Here is an 11,691-nt window from a genome sequence, read left to right as displayed (position 1 = left end):
TCATGTTCTCACGTCACATTCCGGCAAGAGTGTGTTAGAGCAGCCGCCCAAGCACCGACGTCTATGTACGATGCAAGCATGTATGCGGCCACCGAAGCGCCGTCGCCCACAAACATTAAATGTTTGATATGGCGGAGATTTGACAATCAACAATTTAGCAGCAAAAGGCGACTTTCAGAGGGAGCTACTGCAGCATCTTGCCAGCACTTGCTGATGGGCTGAAATTCGAAATTTCAATGTCTGACCTTATGGTCTCAGATGCCTTTCGCACGTGCACTCCTGATGAGCGCTAAAACAAGAGCGCCAAAACAACGTAGAGCGCTAAAACATGAGCCCTGTCAGCCAGCACTCAGCGCCAAGGGTGGCCCAGATCTGGCGATGATGTGCCTGGCAGCCGGAACGCATGCAATGGAACGTCATCAGGGCCCCTAAGCGCTGCTGACATGCTTACGGTGCACATCTCGAACTCTCCTTTGTTATCTTTTTTTATTTTCATGTCCTGACGCGATCGCAGCAGCCGCTCTTTTGGTAGATAACCAAACCCTTCTTTTTGGGTATACCATCTTTAAATGCAATCATTTCTTGCGCCGGCGCCATGCTTTCAAAGCTCTTCTCCACGACCGTCAAGCTCGCCCTGCCGTCATCGCAGTCCTCAGCTTCGTCCAATCCCTACCGGGCCTTGAACCAAGATGAAGACGCAAACGACGACGGCGAGAGGCCCGATGGACCATCTCATGCATCCGATGCAGGTTCGCAGCTAAAAGGCCATCGAGATGCGGCGGCGATGCTGCTCATCAAGCTGGGCCGCTCACCAGACGAGGTCATAACGGTTTCTCCGGCCGACGACGCCCGCATCCTTCGCCGCATCGATCTCGCTCTGCTTCCACTTATGCTCTCTGTATACTTCCTCCAGGCCCTCGACAAAGCTACGTTATCATATGCATCGATATTTGGCCTGATCGATGACACGGACCTAGTGGGCGACGAGTTCTCGTGGCTCGGCAGCATTGTTTTTCTGGCTCAGCTTATTATGCAGCTGCCCTTGGCTTGGGCCCTAGTTAAGCTCCCAGTCGGCAAATTCACGAGCGTCATGGTGCTCGCTTGGGGTATTACTTTGACCTTGATGACATGGGCTCATAATTTTGGACAGCTCATGGTTGCCCGCTTCTTTTTGGGTGCTTTTGAGGCTTGCGTGGGACCAGCCTTTGTTGCTATTACGCAGATGTGGTGGAGACGACGGTATGATATTGCTTTGCGGCCGTTCTTAGAGGCATCAAACAACGCTGACGCTTGGACAGAGAGCAAACACTGAGAATCGGATCTTGGTACTGCATGAACGGCTTGACTTGGGTGGTAAGTAGACGATGCTGACTTTCACAATCCTTTTGGCCACTAACAAGGTATAGTTTGGAAGTCTTATTACATATGGACTGGCTAGTATTCATTCATCTTTGAGGCCATACCAGGTAAGGAAGGCTACTCTATCTCTAAATCTCTCTTTCTAACATGGCCAAGATTATCTTTCTCTTCTTTGGTATTGTTACGGTCGCGGTCTCGGGGGCTATGTTCTTCTGGATGCCGGATTCCCCTACCGAAGCGAAATTCCTCACCGACGATGACAAGGTTATTGCTATAGAGCGTCTTCGCAATAATCAAATGGGAGTCATGTCACGAGAGTGGAGATATGCTCACTTTTTCGAAACCCTGAGAGACGTCAAAACCTGGTTATGGGTCATCATGATCTTCTGCATCTCAGTGCCTTCCAACGGCATATCCACCTTTGGGCCACTCATTATCCAAAGTTTTGTGACGGACCCATTCCAGACAATACTGTTCAACGTTCCAGTGGGCTTCTCTCACGTTTTGGTAGTTTCATTGAGCGCGTATGTCTCAATGAAGTGGAAGCTCAAAGGACCAGTCATTGCCATCTTGTGTATCCCGCCAATCATCGGCTTTTCGATCCTGCTGCATTTTCCACATGATATTGAGCATAGAGCAGTCCTACTTGCTGGGTATTTCTGTCTTTCCACTTTTACAGGCATAAGTCAGTTTTTTTCTCATCCAATAACACTTGCGATGCTAACACTCAGCAGCACCACTCATCTACTCCTGGTCGGCGCAAAATACAGCTGGAGATACGAAGCGCAAATGCACATCAGCACTCGTGTTCATTGGTTCATCTGCCGGCAACATTATTGGTCCTTTGCTTTTTACGCCAGACGAAGCGCCCTCATATTCACGAGGCTTGCGCGCAAACGTTGTGTTTTTTACCATGGTCATTGTCCTTGTGGGGATTACATCTCTATATCTGAAATATCTCAACTCACATCACGCCAAGCGCAGAGTGGCACTAGGGAAGAGTGCAGTTGTTTTAGATATGAGCTTAGAGACCGCAGAGGAGGTGGAGCGCATGGAAGCATTAGAGCGAGCGATGCGAGAGGGAACCCAGAGGCTGTCTGTGGAAAATGGAGATACCCGGCTTGAAGGGGACGATGAAGAGAGCGGTGTTCAAACTGATGATGCCAAGGGCCGAAAGGCTTTTGCCGATATTACAGACCTCGAGAATGAGGATTTTGTGTTTGTATTTTGAATTGGTGGTGCCCTGAGAAGGATGATGGATACCCAAGTTTTGTTTGTATTCCCTCTAGTCTATTTCGAAATAATGTTAATGATGCTCTTACCACACCCGTGACAGGCGTGTAGATTAAAATGCTGCCCTTATACTAAATTCGTATATACACTATGTATTGTTTATTTATTGTCTATTAAAATAGGCAGAAATTGTGCACTTTTTTTGCAAAATCCATCCCGGGTGCCGATGATTAGCCCACTGACGGTTCCCTTACAGATGAGGCTCCCAGATGCCTTGTCCAAATTCATCTTCTAATTGGCTGGCTTGCTCTCGTGACCCCAACTAGAGTCGTTACAACTCATGCGCGACTTTCGCTCATGTACGCGTTTATCTTGGCCAGCATTGATCACGCTTGTTTTGAAGCAATCAGGCAATATGTTTATGGACAAGAGTGACAACGCTAATATCATTGCGCCAGCCCAGAGAAAGAGAAGACGATTGATTAGTGATGATGCTGGGAGATCATCCCCCGGCACTACTGAGCGAAGCTTGACATCCGCAGACTATGCTATCGGCTGGATCTGCGCTCTAAGTGTAGAGTACGTTGCTGCGCAAGTCTTTCTTGACGAGAAGCACCAGACACCAGAGCATGTGCACCCAAGTGACGATAACGACTATACACTGGGCAAGATTGGGCGGCACAATGTAGTTATCGCCGTTTTGCCCAAAGGCGAGTACGGGATTTCAAGTGCGACGGGCGTTGCAAAGAATATGCTGCATAGCTTTCCAAACATTAGAATCGGTCTAATGGTTGGCATTGGCGGCGGCGCTCCCAGCCAAAAGCATGATATACGGCTGGGTGATGTCGTGGTTAGTGCTCCTTGCGACGGAACTGGGGGCGTTATCCAGTATGACTTTGGCAAGGCAATCCAAGATAGAACTTTTCATACGACAGGGTTTCTTAATCAGCCACCAAGAGTTCTCCAAACTGCAGTGAATGGGCTTGAAGCAGATTATGAGATTTACGGCCATAAGCTCGAAGAGGCTATCAACAATGTTCTTGACAAGCTACCAAGGCTACGACGAAAGTATGGGCGGCCGCTGCCAATTAGTGACAGACTATACCAATCCTCAGTGGCTCATCCTTTAAATACCGAAGAAAATTGCGCCAGCTGCTGCGGAGATCTCTCATCGGATATAGTAGTCCGGGCTGATCGCACTGAGGAAGATGATAACCCAGCTATTCATTACGGCTTGATTGCCTCGGCAAACAAAGTGATGAAAGACGCCCTTATTCGGGACAGGCTGATTAAAGAGAAAGATGTTTTATGTTTTGAGATGGAAGCAGCAGGACTAATGAATCAATTTCCGTGTTTAGTGATTCGTGGTATTTGTGACTACTCTGATTCTCATAAGAGTAAAGAGTGGCAAGGCTATGCATCAATGACAGCCGCAGCATATGCCAAGGATCTTTTGTCTAGAGTCCCCCCCAGCAAAGTTGAGGCCGAGAGTCGGATTACAGATCTTCTTCAAGGTTGGTGGTTGACCAGCTTAATAATGATGGTGAATAAATATTAATTGCTTGCAGATGTCCATACAGATGTTCAAGAGCTTCTTAGGGTACATTGCGATCAAGAGCACCAGAAAATTCTCGACTGGCTCACACCCATTAGCTTCGCCCTCCAGCAGAGTGACTATATCAGTATCCGCCAGACAGGGACTTGCCATTGGTTTCTTGCGTCAAAGGAATATACATCTTGGATTAAGTCTAACAAGCAGACGCTATTCTGCCCAGGTGTCCCCGGAGCTGGGAAGACTATTATGAGCGCAGCCGTCATCGATGACCTCCTTTTTACTCGATACAAAGATGATGACAGCGTAGGAATTGCGTATATATACTGCGATTTCAGAAGGCATTACGAACAGAAGATCCAAGATTTAGTTGAGAGCCTACTGAAGCAGCTAGTCCAGAAACAAGCCACGATACCAGAATGTGTGCAGGCCCTCTATGATAAATGCAGTAGGGGACCAAGAAGGCCGTCTTTGGATGAACTGTCAGAAACATTGCGCTGTGTCAGCAGCCTTTACTCCAAAGTCTTCATCCTTATCGATGCACTGGATGAGTGCCAAGACACAGACGGGTGCCGCAAAAACTTTTTGTCTCGGATATTTAAACTTCAAACAGAAACGAATGTAAGTATCTTTGCGACCTCCAGATTCATCCAGGATATTGTCGATGCGTTCAACCAAAGTATCTGCTTCGAAATCAGTGCAAAGGATGAGGATGTGCAGGTATACATCGATAGTCATATGACTAGACTCCCATCATTTGTATTAAGAAGCCCTGATTTGCAGAACGAGATAAAATCTAAATTATGTCAACTTTCTAATGGAATGTAGGGTATTTATCGAATCTTTCACTGAGAGCTCTTGAGTCTAACTAATTGCAGGTTCCTTCTTGTGCAGCTCCATATTGACTCCTTGGCCCAGATGCCAACTGTAGGGCATATCAGACAAGCATTACGAAGTTTGCCTCATTCTCTGAACAAGATATATGGGCAATCAATTCAAAGGATCGAAAGTCAAGGAGAATTTCTATATCAGCTAGCAAGAAAGGTCATATTCTGGCTCATTTATGCCAAAAGAATCCTTTCTTTGACTGAACTTCGGCACGCTGTTGCAATCCAGCCGGGAACCTTGGAGTTAGACGAGGAGTTCATCCCAGACAGAGAAATCTTAGCTTCCATCTGCGCTGGCCTGGTCACTTATGATGCCGAAAGCAATGCTCTGCGGTTATCGCACTATACAATCCAAGAATACTTTGAGGGAGAGGGGAGACCCTGGGTTCAAGATGCAGAGACAAAGATCACCACAGCCTGCGTCACGTATCTCTCGTTTCGCGCATTTGAGAGCGGCAACTGCAGGACGGAGCGTGAACTTGAGCAGCGGATAGCATCGAATCCATTGTACAACTATGCTGCGAAGCACTGGGGCTTCCATGCTCTTGCATCTCTAGAGACACAACCGATCCTAGATTTTCTTAATTCCGAAGTAAAGGTGTCTGCCGCCGCCCAGGGGCTACTCGGGCACCGGAGATTCTTCCAACAACGCTTTTATAAAGGGATTATAGGCCTTCATCTCGCGGCACATTTTGGGTTGGAGAATATAGCTACAAACCTGCTTAAAGGTGGACATGATCCGAATGCTACGGGCCATTTTGAACGCACGCCACTTTGTTGGGCCATTCAAGGCGGGCACGAGGGCATGGTCAGACAACTGTGTAATTACGGCGCTCAGGTGAACATAAGAGACCACCGGCGCCGGACGCTGCTTCATATTGCGATTGAATGCGGAGACGAGGGTATCACAAAGTTGCTGTTGGAAAATGACGCCGAGATCGATGCAGCAGATGAAAGGGGTAGGACGCCGCTCCATTACGCTTCACAAAAAGGACACGAGAACATGGCCAAGGCCCTACTGGAATATGGCGCTGAAATGAACACAACAGATCGTTATGGTCATACGCCGCTTTTCTTAGCTTCTGGAAGGGGGCAGGAGGCTATCGTCAAGCTCTTGCTGGAGCATGGAGCTGAAATCGATGCAGCAAATAAAGCCGGCGAGACGGCGCTGATGGACGCTGCACGCTCTGCCGTGGATAAGGAGGTTAATACTAACATTGTCAAGCTCTTGTTGAGGCATGGAGCTGAAATCAATGCAGCCGATAAATACGGCCGGACATCGCTGATTAAGGCTTCTGGTAGCTGTAACGCTAATATCGTCGAGCTTCTGTTGCAGCACGGCGTTGAAATCAATGCGGCAGACAACGACGGCCAAACAGCGCTAATGAAGGCCATGTACTCTAACGTTTTAGTCAGGGAGGCAAACAGTCATATCGCCGAGCTGCTGCTAGAATATGGCGCTGAAATCAATGCAGAAGATAAAGACGGCCAGACAGCGCTGACGAAGGCTGCTGCATGCTCCGACTCATTGATTGGGGAGGATAATAGCAGTTCCATCAAGCTCCTGCTAGAACACGGCGCTGAAATTGATGCAGCAGATATCAACGGCAAAACTCCGCTTATCCACGCTTCCAGTGTTGGGCATGAGAATACAGTTAAAGTCCTGCTAGAGTATGGCGCTGAAGTCAATGCAGCAGATAACGACGGCCAGCGAGCACTAATGAAGGCTGCATGCTCAGAGGACTTGTTTGGGCAGGCTAATATTAACACCGTCAAGTTGATACTAGAATATGGAGCCGAAATTGATGCAGCAGATTGTGACGGCCAGACAGCACTTATTTGTGCTGCATTTGCCGGCAACGAGGATAGCGTCAGGCTACTACTGGAAAATGGCGCTCAAGTTAATGCAGCAGATAACAGTGGTTTCACGGCATTATTTTGGGCAAATTCAAGGGAGAAGAGAGAACTTGTCAAGCTGCTGCTGGAGCACGGTGCTGCTGATCCAGGCACTTACATGATGCATATAACATAATGCGGGCTATAAGATAGAAATCAGGCACTGCCTTAGTACTCTTACATATGGTCCTGTACTAGGTACCTACCTAACCATCAAGCACAGCTGGGGCGACAAGCAGACAAAACATATCAGTAGGCTGCAGTTTGTACTCTGTAAAAGAGCTAATTGGTCAACATGAATTTGGTCAACTAGCTTGCTCCATATGTTCCTGCTAAACAGGAAAAGCAAGTCTGCACATGGGTATTGGCTCGTTTGTGGGCATGGACAAGCAAAAGATGAGCTGTCGATGAGGCGGTGCTGGCCAGTCAGCAGCTTCGACAGCGCATACAAAGTGGAGGCTGGGGCGAAAGCCGCGACAGCATCTGAGGCCGCCATTGAGCTGTTCCACCATGACTGGGTCGCCAAGCGACTTGTTCATTACTTGTTCATGTTATTCCAAAGAGGAAGCAGAGCAAGGGTTCATATTTGTGTTTGCCATACAAGTATATAAAGGGCTGCCATTTGTTCAAAGCCACTTGCCTCCCAACACAGCTCCTGTTGGATAAGTACCAGCAAACATATTTCGTCATAGGGATCTAGCTGTCCCCAAATACCTCATTCTCCTTGCGGGCCTCATTTTAATATTGTCTTTCATACCAATCTCCAATTACTTTTCATCACAAATAACCATGTCTGAGGGCGGTTATCGCTCAGTCGCCTACTTTGTGAATTGGTATGCATCATCTAGTTACACAACATTAGCATGTGTACGCATCTCCTCCAATTGATACTAATTGTGTGCATCAAAGGGCCATCTATGCTAGAAAGCATAGGCCGCAAGACCTTCCCGCCGATAAACTGACTCATGTCCTCTACGCCTTTGCCAATGTTCGCCAAGACAGCGGAGAAGTGTAGGCCATCTTTATTCTCCTTCCATCCTAGATGCACTCTGTCTAACATTATATATGCAGGCATATGACTGATGGCTGGGCGGACACGGACATTCACTGGGAGGGTGACTCGTGGAATGATACCGGCAACAACATGTATGGCTGTCTCAAGCAGCTCAACCTCCTCAAAAAGCGCAACCGAAATCTCAAGGTTCTGCTGTCCATTGGCGGCTGGACTTATAGCGGCAACTTCAAGGGACCGGCTAGCACCCAGCAAGGCCGCGAGACATTCGCCAAATCCAGTCTTGAGCTTCTCAAAAATCTCGGGTTTGACGGTCTGGACATTGACTGGGAATATCCTCAAAATGCAGATGAGGCGAGAAATTTTGTTGAGCTGCTTGCCACTGTCCGCAGAGAGCTGGATGCCTACTCAGCGACGCTTCCAAATTACAGCCATTTCGAGCTGACTGTAGCCTGTCCTGCGGGACCCACGCACTTTCGAATTCTCGATATCCCAGGCATGGACAGATATCTTGATTTCTGGAATCTGATGGCCTACGACTACGCTGGATCTTGGGATCAGACAAGCGGACATCAGGCCAATCTCCACGTGTCGCATGACAATCCTACATCTACACCGTTTTCCACCGACGCGGCCATTGACCACTACACAAGGAATGGTGTAGCCCCCAGCAAGATTGTGCTCGGAATGCCCATCTATGGCCGTGCTTTTGAGAATACAGATGGTCCGGGTAGGCCATACAACGGTATTGGCGAAGGATCTTGGGAAAATGGCATCTTCGACTACAAGGTTCTTCCTCTTCAGGGGTCACAAGAGATTTACGACCAAGCCATTGGCGCCAGCTACTGCTATAACCCACAGACGAGAAAGCTTGTTTCTTACGATACTCCTCATGCTAGCAGAGTTAAGGCTGGGTACATCAAGGAGTGGGGTCTCGGGGGCGGTATGTGGTGGGAGAGCAGCGGTGATAAAGAGGGCCACGATAGCCTGATTGGAATTGTTGTCAATGAGTTTGGCGGGCCCCGAGCTCTCCAGAGGAAGGACAACTGCATTGATTATCCGCAGTCAAAGTACGACAACTTGAAGAATGGATTCCCAAATAACTAAGGGCTAGGAGGAGCCAGTAAAGGACTATAGATTGGCATCTGAGAACAGATAGAAAGATTAAAGTAAAATAGAGTACAAATGACAAAAAAAAAATGAAAATGATTGAGCATATAGAAGTCATCGATACTGCCGCACTCTGTCAGCTACAGGTCACCTTTAGTTCACCTTGCACCCCAAACCAGACGAGCCCCGCTCTCCGCTCACGTGATACATCCCACATCAACGTCCCTTCCGGCTGCAAAATTCTATTGGCCCGTGCGCTAATGCTCAAAGCTACCAGAAAATTTCGTCGACTAAAAAAAAAGTTTGGATGCGAAGATCTTGGAAAAAACACCAAACCGAAAAGCTGCCACCAATTGCAGTCACCGCGTCTCTCCTCTCAATCTAACGGCGCCGCCTGGACAGAGATACAATGGCGCACGTAGATTACGTCCTTTTCGAGGCCGCCCTGGGCTATGCCCTCTTCAATGTGGTGCACCAGGCCGATGCCGTCGGCGCCAAGTTGAAGGAGGTGCAAACCGCCGTCAACGAGCTGCCCAAGTTCAGCAAAATGGTCAATCTTGTCAACTTCACTCCCTTCAGGTAATGCCTTCTTCCTAGTTGACGATGAACCCTCAGTTGGGCCAGGAATTGACATGTTTGAACGACAGCGGCCACGTCGAGGCTCTCGAGAACGTCAACCTGATTTCTGAGGGTATCGTTTCCGACCAGCTCAAGTCGGTCCTTGAGCTCAATCTCCCCCAGACGAGCGGCAAGAAGAGCAAGATTACTCTTGGTGTGGCGGAGAAGAACCTTGGTGGTGCCATCAAGGCTCAGTTCCCCGGCCTCTCCATCGAGACGATCGAAACCTCAGTGGTTGTTGCCGAACTTATCCGTGGAATTCGTCTGCACGCTGAGAAGCTGCTCAAGGGTCTCCAGACTGGTGATCTCACCAAGGCCTCCCTCGGTCTGGCCCACGCGTACTCTCGTGCCAAGGTCAAGTTCAACGTCACCCGCAACGACAACCACATCATCCAGGCTATTGCCACCGTCGACTTCCAGGACAAGGGTGTCAACGGCTTCTTCATGCGCCTTCGTGAATGGTATGGCTCGCACTTCCCTGAGCTCCAGAGATTTACCTCAGACAACTACACCTACGCTCAGCTCGTCGGTGTTATTGGAAACCGAAAGCTGCTGTCCGATGAGAAGCTCCACGACATCGCCGCTGTCCTTGGTGAGGACGGAGAAAAGGCCCAGGCTATCATTGATGCCGCCAAGGTGTCCATGGGTTATGATCTTACTCCCACAGATTTTGAGATCATTGATCAGCTCTCTCAGCTTGTCCTCAAGCAAGCCGATAACCGTCGATCAACCTCCAACTATCTTGATGAGAAGTTGAACCAGGTCGCCCCCAATTTGAAGGCCCTGCTTGGATCTAGCGTTGCTGCCCGTCTCATCTCTCATGCAGGCTCTCTCACCAACTTGGCCAAGCTCCCCTCATCAACCCTGCAGATTCTTGGAGCTGAGAAGGCCCTCTTCCGTGCGCTCAAGACTAAGGGTAACACTCCCAAGTTTGGTCTTCTGTTCCACGCTGGTGCCATTGCCAAGGCTAGCAAGCAGAACAAGGGCCGCATGTCTCGATGCGTGGCCAACAAGGCTTCCATGGCTTCTCGTATCGACGTCTTCTCCGATGAGCCTTCCACCCGGTTTGGTGATGCTTTCAAGCAGCAGGTAGATGAGCGTCTCGAGTTCTACGCCACCGGCAAGCGCCCCACCAAGAATGTAGATGTTATTGTATGTTACGACTTCCTCCACTGAATTTCTCCTGAATACAAACTAACTCTAAACTAGAAATCTGTCATGGAGTCTCTCGGCGATGCCGGATTGGACCTTGATGAGGACATGGTTGATGCCCCTGAGGCTGCCTCCAAGAAGGAGAAGAAGGACAAGAAAGAGAAGAAGGACAAGAAGAAGGACAAGAAGGAGAAGAAGCGCAAGCGCGATGAGGATGAGGATGTTCCTATGGCTAACGCTGATGATGACAAGAAGGAGAAGAAGAAGAAGAAGAAGTCCAAGTCGAAGGATGAGTAGAGTGCTTCCCAGCACTTGGAGGCTTCGACTGACTCAAAGTCCATCACTGAGGTAGCCCAACCAGAGCAGTCCAAAGATGGCGGCGAAGAAGATGAAGCCTTGACTCATGAGAAGACCGACAAAAAGAAGAAGAGCGAAAAGGAACTCAGCAAGGAAGGAAATCTGAGCGCCGTGTCTGATCTAGCTGCCTCGCAAGCCAGCGGACCTTTTGCCGATCCTGGCATGGATTCTTCGGTGATGGCTGAGGAAACTAAACTTTCGCAGCCAAAGCCTAAGAAGGACAAGACCAAGAAGGCAAAGAACAGCAAGACTCCAGAAGCTGAGTAGACTTTGGTTGCATTAGAGATGTCGGCTCTGGACCTGGAGTGGTATCTGCGCTTCACTTTTGAGGGAGTTGTAAGGAAATCTGGAAATGGCGTTCAAGGGAAAACAGCTTTGCTACTAATTTATTGTACATATGAAGGGATGCATACCCGGTCTCGATGTTGCATTGTTCGATTTAACTCAGGTTATTCGCATCAACATAATTGAATTGAAGTTACAAAATTACAATCTGGCTGTCGCGTGATATTTCG

The 11,691-nt window shown here is 48.7% G+C and overlaps 4 protein-coding genes across 4 annotated transcripts; all 4 read left to right on the top strand.

Moving 5' to 3' along the window:
- The first annotated feature begins 302 nt into the window (after positions 1-302).
- TrAFT101_002785 (uncharacterized protein) lies at positions 303-2,684 on the top strand. Its single transcript, XM_024899361.2, has 5 exons — positions 303-1,239; positions 1,299-1,353; positions 1,407-1,466; positions 1,516-2,044; positions 2,094-2,684. The coding sequence occupies exons 1-5, from the start codon at positions 596-598 to the stop codon at positions 2,588-2,590; spliced, it is 1,785 nt and encodes a 594-aa protein (XP_024763903.2). The 5' UTR covers positions 303-595; the 3' UTR covers positions 2,591-2,684.
- Positions 2,685-3,007: 323 nt separating this feature from the next.
- TrAFT101_002784 (uncharacterized protein) lies at positions 3,008-7,063 on the top strand (the record flags this gene model as incomplete). Its single annotated transcript, XM_024899447.2, has 3 exons — positions 3,008-4,106; positions 4,161-4,968; positions 5,023-7,063. 3 exons carry the CDS (start codon positions 3,008-3,010, stop codon positions 7,061-7,063), a joined length of 3,948 nt encoding a protein of 1,315 aa, XP_024763902.2.
- Positions 7,064-7,716: 653 nt separating this feature from the next.
- On the top strand, positions 7,717-9,046 carry CHIB1 (Endochitinase B1; the record flags this gene model as incomplete). The annotated part of the gene is made up of 3 exons (XM_024903454.1): positions 7,717-7,760; positions 7,837-7,938; positions 7,999-9,046. 3 exons carry the CDS (start codon positions 7,717-7,719, stop codon positions 9,044-9,046), a joined length of 1,194 nt encoding a protein of 397 aa, XP_024763900.1.
- Positions 9,047-9,336: 290 nt separating this feature from the next.
- TrAFT101_002782 (uncharacterized protein) lies at positions 9,337-11,674 on the top strand. Its single transcript, XM_024901753.2, has 3 exons — positions 9,337-9,628; positions 9,697-10,819; positions 10,877-11,674. The coding sequence occupies exons 1-3, from the start codon at positions 9,459-9,461 to the stop codon at positions 11,114-11,116; spliced, it is 1,533 nt and encodes a 510-aa protein (XP_024763899.1). The 5' UTR covers positions 9,337-9,458; the 3' UTR covers positions 11,117-11,674.
- The last annotated feature ends 17 nt before the right edge of the window (positions 11,675-11,691 follow it).

The sequence above is a fragment of the Trichoderma asperellum genome, chromosome 2 (genome assembly GCF_020647865.1).
Source record: "Trichoderma asperellum chromosome 2, complete sequence".
Lineage (NCBI taxonomy): Eukaryota > Fungi > Ascomycota > Sordariomycetes > Hypocreales > Hypocreaceae > Trichoderma > Trichoderma asperellum.
Note: the sequence above shows the minus strand (reverse complement) of the source record. Positions and strands in the feature narration are given on the sequence as shown.

Excerpts from the sequence above, each read along its gene's own strand:
- TrAFT101_002785 (XM_024899361.2), top strand. The coding sequence starts at position 596 with ATGCTTTCAAAGCTCTTCTCCACGACCGTCAAGCTCGCCCTGCCGTCA. Across the intron at positions 1,240-1,298 it reads CAGATGTGGTGGAGACGACG|AGAGCAAACACTGAGAATCG; the intron begins GTATGATATTGC and ends ACGCTTGGACAG. Across the intron at positions 1,467-1,515 it reads CATCTTTGAGGCCATACCAG|ATTATCTTTCTCTTCTTTGG; the intron begins GTAAGGAAGGCT and ends AACATGGCCAAG.
- TrAFT101_002782 (XM_024901753.2), top strand. The coding sequence starts at position 9,459 with ATGGCGCACGTAGATTACGTCCTTTTCGAGGCCGCCCTGGGCTATGCC. Across the intron at positions 9,629-9,696 it reads GTCAACTTCACTCCCTTCAG|CGGCCACGTCGAGGCTCTCG; the intron begins GTAATGCCTTCT and ends TTTGAACGACAG. Across the intron at positions 10,820-10,876 it reads CCAAGAATGTAGATGTTATT|AAATCTGTCATGGAGTCTCT; the intron begins GTATGTTACGAC and ends ACTCTAAACTAG.